The 20,854-nt window shown below is 43.8% G+C and overlaps 1 protein-coding gene across 18 annotated transcripts in view; it reads right to left on the bottom strand.

Moving 5' to 3' along the window:
• Positions 1-20,854, bottom strand: part of VPS13B (vacuolar protein sorting 13 homolog B) — an 861,798-nt gene that overhangs the window by 14,546 nt on the left and 826,398 nt on the right. For all 18 annotated transcript variants that reach the window (XM_054657406.2, XM_063816458.1, XM_024345440.3 and 15 more), the window contains 4 exons: positions 14,247-14,365; positions 8,780-9,585; positions 3,558-3,734; positions 1,090-1,260 (listed from right to left, as the gene is read on the bottom strand). In XM_054657406.2, the coding sequence (XP_054513381.1) occupies positions 1,090-1,260; positions 3,558-3,734; positions 8,780-9,585; positions 14,247-14,365 (1,273 nt within the window). The remainder of the gene's footprint in view (positions 1-1,089; positions 1,261-3,557; positions 3,735-8,779; positions 9,586-14,246; positions 14,366-20,854) is intronic.

The following is a 20,854-nucleotide window of genomic DNA, read 5'->3' as shown; positions in this document are numbered from 1 at the left end:
GCAGGGTCCACTGCCACACCACCTTCCCCAAAGGAGTCACCATCACCTTTGGGTTACTGAGTTAAGCAAGAAGGTTGCTCCCTTACCCAGCTTGTTTACCACAGGTCACCAGCTTCCCAGTTTCCACATATAATCAAATGACAGTGCCCCACACCACTGAATGTTTTTACCTATATAATTTCCAGCAACTTAACCTGAACTTGTACCATTTTACCACTTCCTCCCAGAGCCTCAGCTGGCTGCAGTTGCCAATCTAGGAGTTCTGTAGAGAACTGAAGATCAGAGAGAGGGCGAGTCCTTTCAAACTCATCTTTTCTACCCTTTGCTCTGCACTGCTTTGGGTCACTTTGATCTCTGGGAGGCACACACTTCCTCAGATGCGCGGAAGGCACATTGCCAAGCAGTACAGTTTTAAATTCTTTTGCAAACAAATAAACAAAAAAATCCTTGAAAATCCTGCCCTGCAAACTTTTAGCTCTGAAGCTTCATTTTCATAAATTTTTTAAAGCAACTTATTTTCAAACATTTGTAATATTTTGAAATATGCAGAGCAATCTTCACCTCTAACTATACCATCTGGCTGCTCTACAAACAATAATTACTCTGAATCAGGCTGATCTCAAAAAAGTAAAGGACAAAGTGGGCTCCTCACTGAAGTTTACGTGACATTTGCATGTTGCTCTAGTGTTTCTCAAACAAAAGAAGCAGCTCAGCATGTGTGGGAGTGAGGGAGCCAGTGCTTCGGAAGCGTTGCCCATCACGTTCTTCAGAAAGCCAACAGCTGGATGCTGCTGTCCTCTTGCAGACACCACTATGCTTAGAGCGGGTCCTATCAAATTAGGATTTCTTTTAAGAACTTCAGTGAGGCCCAAGATACATTTCATGCACAAAGCAAACACAGGCGCTGCATGTGCGGCTGTGCAGGTGAGCCCCCGGCGGGACGCACTGTAGAACTCAGAGCAAGTGCCTTACCTTCTCTGAGCATTTCCTGGTCATTCCCAGGCAGAAGGCAAAGTTGCCCAGTCCTGGGAGACCCTGCATCTCAGCCTGCTGGAGTACAGACAGGTGGGAGGCCCCGCAGCCCCTTACCAAGCAGGCTGATGCCCAGCCGGGACAGGCCCTGTCGAAGCCCTTCGCCCAGGCTCTCGGGGAGCTGCCGCCGCCACTCCTCCTGCCGGTTGTAGTGCTCCTCATCCAGTGAGAGCCGGTCCATGTTCCGGGCCAGGCTTGTGGCGAGGTTGGTGATGGATGTGAGGGTACCTGAGGGAACAAGAGCATGGGGTTAGCCTCCTTGTCGCATACATGATGGACCCCAAGGCAGTAGTTTCAGAGGCAGCGGGAGCACCTGTGGCCCCTCCTGGACATGCCCAGTGGCAAGTGATGGTGGCTCCCTCTCAGGCAATTTGAAGAAAGAGCCTTAAGAAAAGAGGTAAACAACTGGGGTGGTGGCTCACGCCTGTAATCCCAGCACCGTGGGAGGCCAGCGCAGGAGGATTGCTTGAGCCTAGCAGTTCGAGACCAGCCTGGGCAACATGGCAAAACCCTGTCTCTATGAAAAGTTAAAAAATTAACTGGGTGTGGTGGTGCACACCTGTAGTCTCAGCTACTCAGGAGGCTGAGGTGGGAGGATCGCCTAAGCCCAGGACGTCAAGGCTGCAGTGAGCTGCAATTGCACCACTGCACTCCAGCCTGAGTGGCAGAGTGAGACCTTGTCTCAAATGAGATAAGATACAATAAAATAAAAAAGAAAATGAGGTAAAGAGGAACACTTGCCCACAGGGGTGATGACACTCTTCAAAGGGTAAGAATCGCAGGTGCAGAACGCAGCCTAGAGTTTCATATGAAACTATCCTTCACTATAATTTAATTTGTCAAGGTTTGGTTAAAACAGTATTGATGCCTTCACTGAGGCCCAATTTTGAAGGTTAAAATCTGCCTGCTGTGATTTTAAAGGGTAAAGTTATGTTGCTAAGTTTTAGAAAGGTTATAAAGAAATACTTCAGCTTTAGGAATAAATTTTATTCCCTCCATATAACTTCAGTCATAACAAAGGGGGAGATACTAAACCTTATCATTTGCCATTCTGAGGATGTAATTATTGTGCCATGGAGAATACGTGCAATTTTGATATTCAGGATGTTAACTGAAAAACCAGTGAGGGGAATAAAAGGAGTAAATCATGTGAGAGCCGTGAATCTGTCTGGTTTTCCTAAGAAGGGCTATTTCAGCATTTGCTCACAACAGCCACAATTCCTCTAGCAGGTCTGCACACATCTTAGTGAGCGAAACTGAGCGACTTTCATGGACAGATCTGGACACTAACAAACTAGCTCATCTGTTATTGCAGGTCCAGTTTCAGGAAGAAATGCTCAATGTCGTTTTTGCAGCTGCATCTTTACCAGTAATCTGAAAAGAAAAATATCTGTGTGCGCACACACATAGGGATGCCAACAAACCAAAAAGATTTTGCTAAGAGAAGAAAAGAACAAGTGTAAAAAACATTCAGTGAGTCAGTAGGCTGAAAATACCACTGAGGTTCAATTTAGCAGGTGTTAGTTGTCTTATTTTAACATAAAAACAACAGAACCACAGAGATTCCAGTGTCAGGAGTGAGCAGTCTGCCAGTGACTCATGGGGTGAGTTTCTGCAGCTCAGCCCCCAGTCCTCCCAGATGATTTGAGGCCTGGGGGAGTGTCCTTTTCATTGTCCGTGGAATTTGTTTTTATGACTCTGGCTGTTCTCTTGCCAGCCCTCCCACCCACAGTCCCTCACCCGCTCTATGGATCATGGATTCTCCTATTTCAAGATCAAGTCTTCTTTTGAGGCCTTCCAGAGACTTTCACAACCTGTCCTATGGCCTATAGTCAGATGCCTTTTATGGGAAGAAGCCCTTTTGCCCTGTTTTCCTTGCCTCCTGCTGAGAAGAAAAGGGGACTCAGATGGCCCTTGTTAGTTCCCAAGTCTCTGCCAACCTGACCAAAATAACATCAAGCACACACACACAGATAAAACTAAAACACTGTCCTTGCGGGAAGCACTTTGGCCTCCATGCCCGATGACCTGTCTGGACCACAAGATGGCACTGTTTACGTGGCGTGCTAGAGAAAAGTTGGCTGTTTCACCCCCAAATCCGCTTCCATGTCAGAATGTATCCATATCCTTAAGAAAGTTATGACAACTGTATCTACATTTAAAAAAATATGATGAGGCAACACAGTGTAGGGTTTCTGATGTTTAGCAGAAATCCTGAACACCTTTAATATTTCTGTGTTTATCACATGGAATAACAGTTGAGCCAATCCTTGTTTTCCCAATGGGAGGCTTAAAATTCTGAAGTTTCTGAAACATTTTCACACACCAGAGGCAAGTAGTGATCTGTTCAAAACATAAGACATTATATATGAGCTTTGTTACAAACCCAAACTCTCACTGCAAGCTAAAAGGCCAAACAAAGCTAGAGGCAATCTGAATGCATTTAAAACTTTAGCACATTCTTTTAAAAAAAAAAAAAAAAGGGAAGGAGTGAAGGCATTATTACAAGGAACGGAACCCGCTACCTTTGGAGATGTGCTTTACAAACGATGTGGTCCCTCTGGAGACGCCACTCACGAAGGCTCCAGGGCCCCGGGTCAGCCCCTCATACGGAAGCCTGAAGAAGTCGGCGACCCCGTTCCCGATGCTTCTCACCAGGCTTGCAGGGCTGCCAAGAATCTCCAGAGACCCAACTACCCAGCCTGCAATGCACAAGAGGGAAGGGGTGATTGAAACCTCAAATGCAGAACTTTCAACATTTGTGAAAAAGTGACCCATTTTCCCTGCAATTCATTTTTCACACTAGAATTGGGAAAGTAATCTGTTTCTTTGGAAGAAAATAAGGGAAATAAGTCATTCTCTGTGAATTCATAAATGGCAAACTTTCATACTTTATAAATCAAAGTGATCCTCTGACGGCCCCACAAATGGCTTTAATATGACTGCCTTGCCCAAGCCTCCCATATTCCTGCTAACGGGGGTCCATGTGGCGGGGATGCACTCTGCCACCACCTGAGGAAGGGCGCCTTCTTGGGTTGCAGGTGTTTGCAGGTGGGAGGTTCTCTCTAAAGCCTCCCCGGGACAGCGGAGGCACCAGGATAGGAGGAGATGCCTGGTCAGGGGCGGCCAGATGCTCAATGGCGTGTCGCAAAGGGGATGCAAACTTCTGACAAGAATGGAGGGGTTGTTTTTAATCTTTCCCAATCCTACTGAGTTGAGTGCTTCCCTTTGGAGCAGAGCTAGACCCAGACAAATGTCTTGGACCCTTCAACCCCAGCTCCGGTTATGTAAACACCAGAGACAGGGACATTTTTTTTTTTTGAGATCGAGTCTCACTCTGTCACCCAGGCTGGAGTGCAGTGGTGCAATCTCGGCTCACTGCAACCTCTGACTCCTGGGTTCAAGTGATTCTTCTGCCTCAGCCTCCCAAGCAGCTGAGATTACAGACACATGCCACCACGCCTGGCTGATTTTGTATTTTTAGTAGAGATCGGGATTCACCATGTAGGCCAGGCTGGTCTTGAACTCTGTGACAGGGACATTCTGATGAGGTTAGTGAGAGGGGAGTGTTCCCTTGTGCATGTCCCAGGAGGGCAGCTTTGGATCTGGTTTCCTCCTGAAGCTTGGGCTGGCCAGAAGCTGGCCTGCCACTCAGCCGCTGCTGCCCCATGGGAACGCGGCTGTGCGTGGAGTCCGGCAGGCACTGCCCTTACCCTGGCTCTCTGGGGTGGGGATTTGGGGCTGTAGGCCCCAAGAATTGGAGGGGCAAGTGAGGGCCCAGGAGAGGAGGAGTCTGAAAAGACAGCTTTCTCCGGGAAGCCACTGACCTCCCCAGCCTGGTGCTCAGAGCCCGGTAATGGGAAGGCTGTGGGGACAGGACTGGGTGGGAGCCATCCCTCCTTCACTAGCAGGCTCTGAAGAGGAGGACAGTCCTGTGACAGAGATCCTCAGCTCAGCGATCTGAGGGGATCGGGAAGGTGAGGGTACAACAGCCACGCCAAGGTCCCGAAGAATCCCATGCCCAGCCCATGAAGAGAGGGACGCTCTTAAATTTTGAGCCCTCCTCCCTTCTCTGGAACGTTAGGATGATAACACTAGGGTTTAGGGCAAAGGAGGGAATAATTTCTGGAAGATAAAGATTACAAATGAGAGGCCCTATGGATGCCAGGCATTCAACACATTTAATTCTCACGGTAACTGCAAGAAAAGTATTCTCTCCCTTCAAATCAGTGCAGGCTAACTGGTGACTGAGCTGCTGTCTGGGTCAGGGAATGGACCAGGCACAGGAGGCAGAGGTGAATGCAACATGGTGGTACTGCTTCCACGGCCTCACAGGCAGGAAAAGGAGGAGACTGAGGCTTGGAGACTAAGCCAACTGCTCACAGTCCCCTGGATGATCCACCTGTGGGCTGGGTTTCCAACCCAGGTTTTCCTAATTCTGAAGCTCACCCACCTCTTTCTTCTGTGAGCTCAGGCTGCAAAGAGTAGGCGAGGGAGCTGGGGAGGCTGTGGAATATTCCTCCATGGAGGGCCTTCTCTGGAGGTAAAGAAACAGCAGATTCCCTTTAGCCCTGAATGGCTGTAAGGGTGTACCTAACGGCAGAAGGTTGGTCTAGAAACATCTTAATTCCCCATCTCTCCACGGAGTCCATGTATAAAAGAAAGGAGTAGCAGCTATGGCCAAGCAGTGTCCCCCACGACAGGCCTGTTCAGGTCGGTGCCGTGGGCGTAGAGAGGGAGTGGGAATCCGCCTCGGCCTCTTGCTCCTGCCAGTGGCAGGTCCTCCCCTGTCGTGGGGTTGGAACCCTTGAATCCTGAAGCCACTGCCTGATAGAAGGGCTATGTGTAGGCCAGAGCTACATCTCAGTGACATCTGAGCTGGCCAGAAAAGGGCAGACAGATCCAAGGGTACTCCTTTATTGCCCTTCAAAAGCAAATCTATCTTTTGCTCAGTCGTTTGGAAATTGTGTTGAAGAAGGGAGTCTGCCTGGCTCCCAACAAACTGAGACTTTGGGCTAGAGAGGGGCCTCAGGATAAAGATCACATGCTTTCCTTCAGATAGGGTCAGTTACTGATTTCCAATTACTATTTATTTTTATTCTGCCTCTCCCACCCATACTTTTTTATTTTTAGTTGTTTAATTTTTAAATATTTTTTATGTTTTTGGAGATGGAGTCTCGCTCTGTTGTCCAGGTTGGAGTGCAGTGGTGCAATCTTGGCTCACTGCAACCTCTGCCTCCCAGGTTCAAGCAATTCACCTGCCTCAGCTTCCCAAGTAGCTGGGACTACAGGTGCATGCCCCCACACCTGGCTAATTTTTTGTATTTTAGTAGAGACAGGGTTTCACCATGTTGCCCAGGCTGGTCTCGAACTCCTGAGCACAGGCAATTCGCCCACCTCGGCCTCCCAAAGTGCTGGGATTACAGGCGTGAGCCACTGCGCCCGGCCTGTTTCTTTATTTTTAAAACCTCTTCAAGTTGATACCACAACTTCCCTAGAAATGAGGTCAGGGTGTTTTCCATGACAGGCAGGGGCACTCTGACTCAAGTGAGATGTGGGTGGGCAACTTGCCCACCTGCAGCCAGCTCTCTCCCTTCCCTTGACAAGGATGCTAACCTGGGAGTCTGGAGCCTCCAGCATCTTCCCATTTCCTACTCCTTCAATCACTGCTTTCTTTCAGATGGTCTTCAGATTGTCCATAGATTTTTAGTGACAGAGTTTCCAACAGGCTCTGAAAACTTGGCCCTCTATATTAGAATCCCTTATCTTGGTATACAGTGAGATTGGAACGGCAGCTTAGAGGATTTTGGGGTGAATTATATAAAATTCAAATAGAATGTTCTTGTGAAAGCTCATTAAAAATATAAACCAAAACAAAGAGAGCTCGTTTTTAGCACACGGGCTGCAGGGCCCGTTACTTGGTGCCACAGGTAGAGTTTCCCTGCTGCTTACTGCACTGCTGCGTCGTGCAGAGACTGAATGGGAGCCTTCGTCCTTGCCAGGCCTCAGATTGGAGCTCAGTAACCTACGTGCCTGCTTCTTATGTGAAAAAGCAAAGGCTGCCTGAAGGGAAAGTTTCTGGAACTGTTTATAAATACACCCATCTATTAAATTTGAAATGTGGACTGCTTATTTTTAAATGAGTTTTTAGCAAGAGGGAAATGTTTTCTTCATTGTTGTGCAAGCTATCAAGACAACAGGTCTGGCAGGACCCTTTCCCTGATCTTGTTGTTATCTTTTATAAAAGAGTCTAGATAACCCTAGTAAGTCTATGAATTTCATTATGGAGAAAATGTAATCTGACCAATATGGCAATAACACAGGTCGTTTACTGCTGCAATCTTAATCTTACATGGGAACGCATTCACAAAGTACAACTTTACAAAGAGGATAGAACAAAGGCTCTCTCCTCTGTTACTTTCAGAAAGTAAGATTTCCATGTTCTTTATTGGAAAGGGCTGACAAGGCTAACTCTGGATGCTGTTCTTTGCTTGAATTTCTGGGAACCCAATTATCAAATTAAAACTGCTTTAGAGTGAACCTGGCTCAAGAACACACACTGTGATGCCGATTACCATAACGTACCCTGAGACCACATGGTTCCCACCACTCAATCTTATTTTTTGGGACAAGGTCTTGCTCTGTCACCCTGGCTGGAGTGTAGTGATGTGATCATAGCTCACTGTAGCCTCAAAGTCCTGGGCTCGAGCAATCCTCCCACCTCAGCCTCAGTAGTAGCTGGGACTACAGGTGCATGACACCACACCTGGGTAATTTTTTAAACTTTAATTTTTTGTAGAGACAAGGTTTCACCAGTTGGCCAAGCTGGTCTTGAACTCCCGTGCTCAAGTGATCCTCCCACCTCAGCCTCCCAAAGTGCTAGGATTACAGGTGTGAGCCACTGCGCCTGCTACCCACCAGTCGCTAGTACACAGTAGTCCCTCTATAAAATTTTGTATGCATGTTCAAGCCACCCCCTGCAGACTTTTCCAGCCAGACTGAAAAGGGAATCCTTGCTTTTCCCACTGAGTCCCTGAGAAACAGCAGCCCTCAGCCTGCAAGAGGCCACCTGCCTGGCCCCAGAGAGTGGATGGGCCATTCCTTCTCTTTGAGCTCAGGTCTGTGGAGAGGCTGACACACTCACAGCCTTCCCTTTGCCAGCTATATAGACAGGCAGTGCAGCACTGGGTAGATAGAGGGCTCAATGTGCATCTTACAAGCACACAAATCCTCTGAATTTCTCACCTACTGCTATTCATAAATAGCAATGAAGAAAATAAACGAGAACTGGACTCCTTTTAGGCCGAGGGACTGAAGACCTGGGCTAGCTTTCCTAGTTGCTCTAGTGTGCTAAGAAAGGGCTCTGTGCCTGCAAGTTGCTAAAAAGTGTGTGCTAAACTGAACTAAAATTCTAAGTTACAGAACAGCTACTACTGCTTGAATGTTTATTAAGTGGCAAGCAAAATGCTGGGTACCTCACGTACTTTCATCTGATCCTCTCAGAAATCTTCAAAGCCATTTTATCGATGAGGAAATGGAGACTCAGGAAGGTTCAATAACTTGCCCAAAGTCTTACAGCTAACAGTGGCAGGCTCTAGATTTAGATCCAGTTCTGTGTAACTGTAGAGCTCAGGTGTGTCACCTCTTGCCAATTGCTTCTTTAGGTCTTGAAATGAAGTGCTACCCCCAAGCGTGTCATTTCTACCCAGGCTCCAGCTCATCACAGACCCTCAGTTTGTGTTCTTACCTGCTCTAAAAAGGGCCCCAGCGGCATAGTGCATTGCCAGGGCGTGCACAAGCTGCCTCGCAGTGGTGAAGATGGGTCCTCTTTCAAACACCGAGAAGGAGAGAGGAGTGTGGTCTGAGGCTATGTACAGCTTGAGGGAAGCGTGGATGCTGACGAGCAAATTTACTGGCTGGATCACCAGTTTCCGTAACTTCACAGGATTCACCAAGGCCCTGGCGTGCTGTGTGACCTGCATGGGCAACACCTGTTTACCCCCGGAGAGGTGTGTGGAGTGACCAGCCAACCTGCTGTTAGGAAGGTAGGTGTCAAACAAAGTCTTGATGTAGTATACAAATGTGTCTTCCACATATAACCGAGCAGGTTTTAATTCAAAGCTGAACTCATTAATATCACAGAGGATGCTCTTGCCTTCATTTAAGGTGATGCAAAGTTTGATAAAACATTTTTCCTTGTATTCTTCCAACTCTTTGTTGGATATGAGGAGACTCTGCATTTTGGAACACTGAATGGGTTCTGCTTTTTCTCCCTGGCAGACTAAGACAGCAAAGTGGAAATTGGACTTGTTATAAAGCTGGTTGTCTAGCTGCAGGTCCCCACAGCAGATCTCCACACAGTAAAGTTCAAACAACGCAGTCACAGGCTCTTCCCCAGGGAGGGGACCAGCTCCTGGGGCCACACAGAGAAAAATGTTGTCCAGTGTGAGTCTGAGAAGCTCAGCTGATGCTTTGTGGTGGGTGAGGTCATCAAACACTGCCAGGCTTAACTGAGTGATGAACATTTTAAATGTAACAATCTTCTCTGGGGCTCTAGAGGAGAAAGGGACAAGAACATTAGTCCCCCCACTCGCCTTTTCTTTCTCTCTTCTTTCTTTTTTATTGACAGTACCCTATTAAATACCTCCTGATGGGACATCAGATTCTCATAAGAAACAAATAAGAACTCAACTTTCAGTACATTGTGTCTGGACGGAGTCAGTCACACTCCAACAGTATTGGGAAATGTTCCCAATGGGACTATTACAAGCTCTTGTCATGTTTCCTTATGTTTCCCTTATCAACACCAGATTTTTACTCCAAAATCCCTCTAGTCTTTGTGTACTAATTCTCTATCATGATGATCACAAGACAGAAAGAGATAATAAAGTAACTGAGACTCCCTAAATTGAAAAAGTGATGTGAGCAGAAGAAAACTTAGCAGGAATTCCTGCCACAACTGCCCATCAACCGTGCCTGAGTCCATGCTCGGCTCTTCTCCATCTCCATTTCTGGGGCGGAACCACCCTTGCTTCTGTCTCAGGTGAACCCCTCTCCAAAGTGCACCAAGTCACTCTGCTCTCACCTACTCAAAGACATCCCTCCAGCAACTCACACCCCTTTCCTCCATCATCTTTTTCTTCATTACTAGCAGCTTGTAAACATGCTGTCATCTCTCAGCTCAAAAAATCCCCCATGACTCCACTCTCTCCCTTAGCTACCACTCATTTTTCTGATCCTCTCTACACAGAAACTCTAAAGTGTGTTCTATACACACTGTCTCCAACTCCTCTCCTTCCCTGCTCTTTAAGGCTTGCTCCAAGCAGCCTTTTGTGCCTCCATCCCCAGCCTAATAAAACAACTCGTCATCAGTGACTTCCATTTGGTTACATCAAATGATGGACTTTCAGTTTTTTGCTTATTCAACATACTAACAACATATGACATTGCTGACAACTCCCTCCTCCTGGAAATACTTTTCTTTCCTGTCTTCTCTCAGCTCTTCTACTTCTCTGACCTCAGTTACCTATGCAGATCCCTCTTCCTCTCCCTGACCTCTTAAAGTGCCTAGGGCTCAGCCCTTGGTCCTCTTCTCACCCCCATCTTCACTGACTTCCTTGGGGATCTCATCCAGTCTTATGACCTGAAATACCATCTATATGTTGATGGCTTCCAAAGTATATACTTATCCTGGAGCTCCCCACTGAACTCCAATCTTGTGTATCAAACTACCTATCCACACAGTCACTTAGATGTCTAAATGACATCTCAGCTTATCATGTCTATAACCAATCTCTTGATCTTTCCTCCTAAATCTGCAGATAGTCTCTCCCATCTTAGTTAATGGCAGCCATATCCTACCAGTTGCTCAGACCAAAAATTTCGGTGTCATCCTTGATGCCTCTATTTTTAGCCATTACTCAATGTATTAGGAAAATCCCATTGACTTTTCCTTAGAAGTATATCCAGAATCTGACTCTTTCTGCCACTTCCACTGACACCACCGTAGTCTAAGCCATCAGTGTCTCTAATGTGAGCAACTGTAATCCTCTCCTAACTAGTCTCCCTGCTTGCTTGTGCCCTTGTTTCTCTACAGTCTACTTCAACAAAGCGGCCAATGATCTTCTAGAAATTTAAGTCACAGGGTGTCACTTCTATGTTCAAAAATGATCCAATGAGTTCCTCATTTCACTTAGAATTAAAGCTAAGCCCTTCAATGGCCCATGAGGTCTCCCTCCTTCTAGCTCTTACCTCCTGGACTGCATGCACTGCTACTTCCACTTCCACCCCCTCCACTGGGCCCACAACAGCCTCTTCCCTGCTCCTCCTTGATGCCAGGCACGTTGTTGCAGGCCTTTGAACTGGCTGTGCCCTCTGCCTGGGAAGTTCTTCCTTCAGATAGTCACATTACTAACCCCCTACTGCTTTCCAGTCTCTGCCCAAATATCAACTTCTCAGTGCAGCTTACCTACACCAATTTGTTTAAAACTACACTTTCCCAGTCCCTTGGCCCTGGCACTTCCAGCCCCTCTTACTGAGCTCTGTTTTCATCCCTGTAGAATGCTGACCTTCTACTGCACCATAACATTTCCTTTCTTTTTAGGTTTACTCTCTACACCCCCCATCACCTTGCCCAATTCCATGCCTATGAGGAGAAAGTCATCTTCTCTAGGTCAGGGATTGGGCCTTTTTATTTATGGATGTATCCTCATCCCATGCTAGGCATCCAATAAGCCCTTGAAAAACATTTGTTGAATGAATGAATGAAGTTCCAAGAAATACTTGTACCTTTCTCATGAAAGTTTGCTTCTATTGTTATTAACATTTATGCCCTAGATAAAATGTTTCTGAAATTGTTGAATAAACCTGAAATTTTGTGCTATACTAGTTAAAAGTTCGTCTTCAATTTTGTTATGCTATTAATTTTTTATGAACACTTTTGGGCAAAGAAAACATTCTATCCAACATTGTTTGAAATATTATAAATTCAAATTAGCAGAGTCCAGATTAATGAGTTCTTAACCATACATGAGAAGCAATAAACTTTTTTTGTTGTTGTTTTGTTTTGTTTTTTTTCTGAGATGGAGTCTCGCTCTGTCGCCCAGGCTGGAGTGCAGTGGCGTGATCTTGGCTCACTACAACCTCCGCCTCCCGGGTTCAAGCGATTCTCTTGCCTCAGCCTCTTGAATAGCTGGGATTACAGGTGCCTACCACCAAGCCTGGCTAATTTTTGTACTGTTAGTGGAGACAGGGTTTCACCATGTTGGCCAGGCTGATCTCAAACTCCTGACCTCAGGTGATCCACCCACCTCGGCCTCCCAAAGTGCTGGGATTACAGGTGTGAGCCACCACACCTGGCTGCAATGAACTTTTTAAAAGAAAGATTTAAACAAACGTATGAAAGTTGGTGGTATTTATATTTTAATATTAAGTTATTTTTTCTGATCATAAACTAAATGCTATTATAAATAATCAAAATACAGAAATCAAATAATGATTACATATTAAATAACTCATTAACCCCACATCTGTTACCAATTTTGAGTTTTTTTCTTTTCAGTCTTATTTCTAGGAATGTTTTCTGTGTATGTATAAGTACATACATGTGCACTTATGTACGCATGTATAAGTACACACATGTGCACTTATGTACGCATGTATAAGTACACACGTGTGCACTTATGTACGCATGTATAAGTACACACGTGTGCACTTATGTACGCATGTATAAGTACACACGTGTGCACTTATGTACGCATGTATAAGTACACACGTGTGCACTTATGTACGCATGTATAAGTACACACGTGTGCACTTATGTACGCATGTATAAGTACACACGTGTGCACTTATGTACGCATGTATAAGTACACACGTGTGCACTTATGTACGCATGTATAAGTACACACGTGTGTACTTATGTACGCATGTATAAGTACACACGTGTGTACTTATGTACGCATGTATAAGTACACACGTGTGTACTTATGTACGCATGTATACACACGTGTGTACTTATGTACGCATGTATAAGTACACACGTGTGTACTTATGTACGCATGTATAAGTACACACGTGTGTACTTATGTACGCATGTATAAGTACACACGTGTGTACTTATGTACGTATGTATAAGTACACACGTGTGTACTTATGTACGTATGTATAAGTACACACGTGTGTACTTATGTATGTATGTACAGATAACACATAACTAGGATCATATATATTCAATATTATATTCTACTTGTTTTATTTTAGATTATAATATGCATTTTCTATTCCATTAAAATTCTTTGAGATCTACTTTTTGCAGTTGTAACATTTATAGTACAATTATGTATCATCTATTTCCCTATGGATGGGCATTTTGACTTTGAATATTTTGCCATTGTAATTAACTGTGTGATATCTCTCACTGTGTACATCTCTCTGTGTATATCTTTGCCCACTTCTCCATTTCCTTAACTCTGAAACTCTTAACACACTTAAAAGTGGAATTTCTAAGCCAAAAGGATTTTAAAGCTCTTAATATGTATTACCAAAGTGCTTATAAATTGGAAATAGTACCAATTTATACTTTCACCAGGACTGTATATGATACAACATCATTGTTAATTTGATAAATTAGCATTTCTTTGATTACTTATATTTCCTCTTCTTAGAATTTTCTGTTCATGCCTATTGCCCCTAATTTTGTTTTGTAAGGCCATCTTTATATTATTCCTATTGAATTATGTGAATTATTTTTAATTAAGGATATTAACTCTTTGTCTATTTCATGTTTTTAAAACCTGATGGCAACATTCAGGTCAAAGTGGGGGGTGGAAAATATGGCTCTAAGAGGCGTATTTATATTTGATGTAGCTCTAATTGCTAAGTTTTATTATTAATTACTACACTGTCATGCAGACACAGAGGTATTAATGTGCATTTCATGCTAATAATAGTGGTATGATTCCAAGATGCATAGTTTGTAAATCAGTTTGTTAACCCTACCACAGAAGGAGTGCAAGTGGTATCTAGGAAAGATGGTTTATTGCTACCTATTGAAGGGATGATTTAGTGCTAACAACCATATTTTTTATGGATTACATGATAATTAACCAAAAGCTTTAATACATTATGTGGAGATGACAAAGATAAATACTAAGTTTACAACTTTGTAACAGTAACACTTACTATGTTGTTACTGGGAAAATAATTAAACCTACCTGTTGGTATTGGTTAAAATAGGTCCTGCTTTTCCTTCTGGGGCCACAGTGATGAAGACTGTGCCACACTGATGTACAACATCCACATACACATAGCCAAAGCCAGTCAGGAACACAACCTGCAGAAAGAATATTCAAAATCTGATTAAAAAGAAATAAGAAACACTATTGAAGTGGCTTGACTTCAAATGTCTCCAGTTCTGATTCAATACCACAAACAATTCCTGGTTATATTTCTTTATATCCATGTGTACGGGCTATTCAGTTGACTTGAAATGAAATAAAATACCCAAAAGATCAAAACCAGATTTTTCAATATTCAGCTGTAAGGTTCATAGAAAAAAATGATGGATGATGGGGCATGAGTATCTTCATTCTCTGCTTCTTTGGAACTGGCAAATAACTCTGTGTGGGCTGGAGTTCAGACATGGGGCCCACTATATGTGTGCATATGGATCTTTGTGGAAAAAAAACTAAAACTTGGGACTTGAAGTGCAATGTGCAAACAACTTTCAGGCTCTTGGGTGTTGACTTACTTCTATAGGGGTGTCCTTCTGGGCTAGGAACACAAAAACATACCTCAAAACCCACCTAGGAGCATATCACAACCCCTCCAGGGTCTTTCATGTAACTCGTAACAAGAATGTCAGGTATAAGTTAATTTGCTCGGAGTAAAAAACTAATTTTTCTACCATGAGAATATGGACTAAGACCTAGAAAAAAGCTCTACCTCAGGATCCAGGTGCCAGACAGTGGAACAAACACCCTTTCAGTATAAAATAGTGAGTTGCTTAAATGGGTAAATATTTGAAAACAGAACAGGGCTATTTAAAAAACAACTCCAAGAACATCATGTTCACAGCCAGGATTACCTGAGGGTAGGGGCAAAAACCTCCTTATGCTTGGGAAGGCTGGTTCTGATGATTTGCAGTATCAATTCAGTCCAAGTCTGGGCCCTATGTTATTATTAGGGCAGCAAATAAAATCAGACATACTGAAAATTCCTGGATGACGGAACAAAGGTGGCCTCTTGCTTGACCAACAATGAATATATTCTAATTTTGATCACATGAAGAAGCACCAGAGTGTACACAGAACCACAGGAGAAAGCCAGAGAGTTATTTGGAAGCAACTTCAAGGTCACTGGTCTTCTTTCTCATGCAATGGCTTTCTCATGGACTTCAGAAATTCAGAATTTCTGACCATCTTCAGCATGTAGGTTACCTGGATATCATCTCTGCCTTCTCCCTCTGCTCCTTGCTGCAGCCCAGCCCCTCCAGCTCTTCCTGGTTCTTCCACTGCTGCCTTCTTTTTCATTTTACAGCCTCTGCTTCAGCTGAGGCCCTTGCCTGCCACTCACTACTCACCACGCCTAGAATATACTTTTCTCCATATAAGTCCTTTCAAAAGCCTGTATGTCCTGGTGCATACAGCTTAAAGGATAGCTTACTCCATAGAGCCATTCCTTAATTTTTCTGTTCCCTTCTGGACTGACACCTACTTCTACATTCTAAAACAATTTTAACCATATTTCTATTTGATCAAAAATATTATTGTCTGTACTACAGTTACTTATGTGTCTGACCCAATTATTAGATTGTAAACCTCTTGACAGCAGAAATGGAGTCCATTTGTTGTATCTGTATTCTCTATGAACACGTTTCCCAAATGGACTGTTTTGCAAAAATATCTTTTTCAAAAGACTTGTATTCTGAATTTGCCCTATTTGTTCCAAGGTAAAAATTAAACTTATAATAAAATTTGAGAATAAAACATAATTAATGGCTTAAAAATGGCTCAGCTCATGAATCTAAAACAAAAGAGATATTCTTTAAGAAATATTCCTATCTATAAACACCATCCCTTTGTATGATACATAAGTAAATCAATTGCTTTTCTTTACTAGGTTGAAAGATATGAAATTATCCATTCAGTAGAAACCTTTTTAAGTCCCATGCTCCCATCTCATATTCCTTTTCCTAAGTCACCGTCCATAACTTCAGGACCCCTTAGAGGAGAGAGGGAGGGGATGCGAATAGAGAAATATTTACTGTTCTGCTCTTTCTCGAAGTGATTTTCAGGCATTATGAAATGAGGATACTTACACTTTCTAAGATAATAAACCTAAGGTAAGGTGATGGTTTCTGTTAAATGCCCCAAGGGCCTTCTGAAGGCAAGCAAATTAACCTGAACTTTCATGGTACTTCTTCTGGCAAAAAACCTAGACTCTGGAGGGAAATTTTTGCTTGTTGTCCCTTTCACTCACTGCTATGAATGGAAGAAACACAGACTTTAGTCTATCCTTGTCTTTTCACATTTAGAGAAACAACTCACACCTTGTAGCCTTTTTCATGATGGCAGCTCTAGGGGTTAGATAGTTAGGTACCTGAGTGATACAGGAATTAGGCATCTATATCCAGGTTCCCCACAAGTCCAAAGTAAATCCTTATCTTGGTCTAATGGTTTGAACAATCAATTACTTGACAAACACTTAAAGAGTGCCTACAAAGAATTAGTCACTGCATCAGGCACAGAGAAGATGCAATCCTACCCTCGCATTGCTCACAGCCTAGTTGGCGAAAAAGCCAAGTACACAAACAATGAGATGACAACTAACAATTCCAGACCACAGGTGTATAAAATGCGTCTCCCTCTCAGTGTATTCACCATCATGGACTCTGTGTAAGTTCCATGAGGGCACTGGTTTTGTGTGTGTTTTCTTCAGTACTTACAACCAGTGCCGGGTACTCAATAAAGATAAAGCTGATGATCTGAACATACATCTTCTCAATGTGGCTTCTGCTGTATTGACTTCTAGTGTCCACCCATGTCTAGCTCTTCTCTCCTTCTGGGAATAGAGCAGGATTATACTCCCTGCCACCCCTGCAGTTAGATATGGTCTTGTGACTAGTTTTGGCCAATGGGCTAAAGGCAGAATTGACATGTATTCCTTCTAGAGAATAAATAAAGGCTTTATGTTCCACAGCTCAGTGGTGGGCCAAATCTGGTCCACTGCCTGCTATTGTGAATAAGGCTTTATTGGAACATGCTCATTTACTTACATATCTCTCCATCTGTTGAGAAGTTGGGAAAACATAAGGCCTGCAAAACCTAAAATATTTACAATCCAGACCTTAAAAAAATATTTGTTGACTCCTGCTCTAGATAGCTGTGGAAGACTGTTGCACAATGAATTGTACATCCCAGTATCCATGCCCTTGTGTAGTACCTTCCCATACTGACATTGGGCGTGGCTATGTGACTTTCTTCAGCTAACATGACATCAGCAAGTAAGAAGCTTGATACAGCTTGCTTATTGGGGTTTTCCTGCTTGCCACCCTGGGCTAGCCTCCTTAAGGAGGACAGACAGAATGGTGAGAGAGACACCCAGACTTCCCAGCTGAACCCATACCTCAGCCAACTCTCTAGGTGAATGCAGATGCATGAGTGATCCCAGGCTCATCCTGCAGAAAAGTCACTTGGCCACTTCCTCAGAATCATGAGAAGTTGTTAATCATTCTTCTTTTAAGCCAGTAGGTTTTGGGGTGGTTAGTTACAAGGGGGAAGATACGAGATGATGGACTTTCCCTCAACCTGGGTCCCTGAGTGACCATGTAGAACAAAACCCCCTGAGGACACACACTAGGCATTTAGCATGAACAAGAGGTAAGTTCTAGGCTTATGATAGGCAGCATAACTGAGCTTATACTACTAATATAGATATTGTTGATAGAAGTAGTGTTCTAGCAAAATCCTACAATAGGAGACCCTGGCTTAATGGTCAGACAGTAGAAATCGATATTGAAAGCTATAAAAATGGGCATATATGTTTTGAAGTGGTAAGATATTCAGTAAAACTGTTGCTTGAGATGACTTGAGAGGTAGATCATAAACTTCATAAATCTGTAGCTCTAGAAGATGAGGTCTGAAAACCAAACATCAGTGGTGTTATGTTGGCTGCTGTTGCCTGTGTCTGGAACATTACGTTTTGTTTTATGAAGAGATGAGCTCAGGAAAGAATTGGCCAGGTTGCAAATAAAAATGGAAGATAATAGAGAGATTCCAGAAATGTAGAACCTTGCAAAGTTAGAAATAATTTTAAACCTGCTATGGTCTGAATGTTTGTGTTCCCCCAAAATTCATACGCTGAAATTCTAGCCCCCCAATGTGATGATATTAGAAGGCAGGGTCTTTGGGATGCAATTAGTGTCCTTATAAAAGAAGCCTGAGGCCGGGGGCGGTAGCTCACGCCTGTAATCTTAGCACTTCGGGAGGCTGAGGCGGGCGGATTGCCTGAGATCAGGAGTTTGGGACCAGCCTGACTGACACATGGTAAAACCTCATCTCTCCTAAAAATACAAAAATTAGCTGGGCATGGTGGCGGGTGCCTGTAATCCCAGCTACTCGGGAGGCTGAGGCAGGAGAATCGCTTGAACCCGGGAGGCGGAGGTTGCAGTGAGCCGAGACCGGGCCACTGCACTCCATCCAGCCCGGGCAACAGGAGTGAAACTCCGTCTCAAAAAAAAAAAGCCTGAGAAAGCCCCTCATCCCTTCCATCATGTGAGGTTACAGTGAAAAGATGGTCATCCATGAACTAGGAAGTGGGTCCTCACCAGATACCGAATCTGCCAGTACCCTGATGTTGGACTTCCTAGACTCCAGAACTGTGACAATAAGTTTCTGTTGTTTATAAGCTACCAGTCTGAGGTATTTTGATATAGCAGCCTGAACAGACTAAGATAAAGCCTCAAATAGCAAGGTGTAAACTTAGCCTCTGAACACGAAGGCAGATTAACACTCAGCCTTAAGACTGACTATAGGCAACACACTCACTGTTAAAACTTAACTGTTATATTGACTTGGAAAAAAATGTAAATCAAGGGTATAACTTTCCTGTAGAAGCTCTCTTAAATCCAGAGAGGAAGAAAGCAAGTAAGCAAAGAAATGTGTCTTAAGGACCATAAATATGGTTCCTGGCACAGGGAATTTTCTGGAACCAAATAGGTAAGAAGTCTACTGAGTTGAGAAATTACCACTGCCCTATATACTTACAAACCTGGAGTAAAAGAGACTGTGATTATGTGAGATGCAATACAAACTTCAAGTGTCCAAGGAAGATCTCCCAGAAGGTGGAGCCAGGAACCTGAAGGACAATGGTAAGAGCTCCTTCAAGATTAGAAACAGTGCTCAGTGAAAGCTGATTTCTTGCTTCCAGGGTATAGACCCCACAATATGTGCCCAGAAAACATTCAGAACTGCCATATGCAAGAGACTGCCGTATGTCTCTCATTCTTCCCCCTTCCACAGTGGAGGGGTTATTACTGTTACCCTGTCCTATAAAACAGCAGGGAAAGGGGGAGCAGGTAAGTCCATAGGTCTCCAGATCAAAGGGCATCACATCCAGACTGAGCATCGCTTAGAAGTGCTAGACTTCAAGGGTGATGGAGTGACTGCTTCCAACCTTGCGGGGAAGATTTGTTCTGTGTGTGGGGAAAAAAATAATAAATGACTGATGGCCAAGGGGATTTTTTTTTTCAGCTGTTTGTTATCACAGAATAACCCGGCCAGTCCTGATCAATGCCATCATTTGGTTCTTTTTACTTTCTTCACTAGTAGGGTGAGGTGGGGTGGCATGGAAGGCTCTAGGTGACATATACTAAGAGACTCACCGTTTTGCCATTTGAATCTGTGTTAGGGCACTTCAGTCAGCAAGACACTATCATATTTATTTTTTGAGAGAGGGTCTCAGTCTCACTCTGTTACCCAGGATGGAGTGAAGTGGCACAATCATGGCTCACTGCAACCTCCGCCTCCCTGGGCTCAGGTGATCCTCCCACCTCAGCCTCCTGAGTAGCTGGGATTACAGGAGTTTGCCACCATGTCCAGCTAAGTTTTGTATTTTTCATAGCAACAGAATTTTGCCATGTTGCCCGTGCTGGTCTCAAACTCCTGGGCTCAAGCAATCTGCCTGTCTTAATCTCCCAAAGTGCTGGGATTACAGGCATAAGTCTCTGTGCTCAGCCCCATCATGCATATGTTAGGTCTAAGAAAACCATTTGAGGCCTGGATACTGGTTTCTACTTAGTACAATATCTTCTACCACAATTACCAACAAGAAGCATTTTAATATAACTTGTGCTTTTCTATGTACTCAGTTATCTTTATTTGAATGATTATTTATATGTAACAATTTTTTTAGAATTATAACAATTTTACTAAGTAAATTAATTACAAGGTGACAAAGAAAATAGTGGGAAGTTTTTTGTTTTTTTAAAAAATAGAGACGGGTTTTGCTCTGTTAACCAGGCCGGAATGCTGTGGCGTGATCATAGCTCAAGGCAGTCTCCAACTTCTGGGCTCAAGTGATCCTCCCACCTTAGCATCCTGAGTAGTTGGGAATAGAGGTGTGCACCACCACGCTTGGTGATTTTTTTTTTTTAAATTTCTGTAGAGACAGGGGTTCTTGCTATGTTGCCCAGATGGGTCTCAAACTCCTGGCCCCACGTGATGCTCCTGCCTCGGCCTCCTGAAGTGTTGGGATTATAGGCATAAGCCATTGCACCTAGTCTCCCTACTTTTGAACATTTAAGTTGCAGATAGTATCACAC

The sequence above is a fragment of the Pan troglodytes genome, chromosome 7, assembly GCF_028858775.2.
Source record: "Pan troglodytes isolate AG18354 chromosome 7, NHGRI_mPanTro3-v2.0_pri, whole genome shotgun sequence".
Lineage (NCBI taxonomy): Eukaryota > Metazoa > Chordata > Mammalia > Primates > Hominidae > Pan > Pan troglodytes.
The sequence above is the reverse complement of the archived record's forward strand: the minus strand, read 5'-3'. Positions and strand labels throughout refer to the sequence as shown.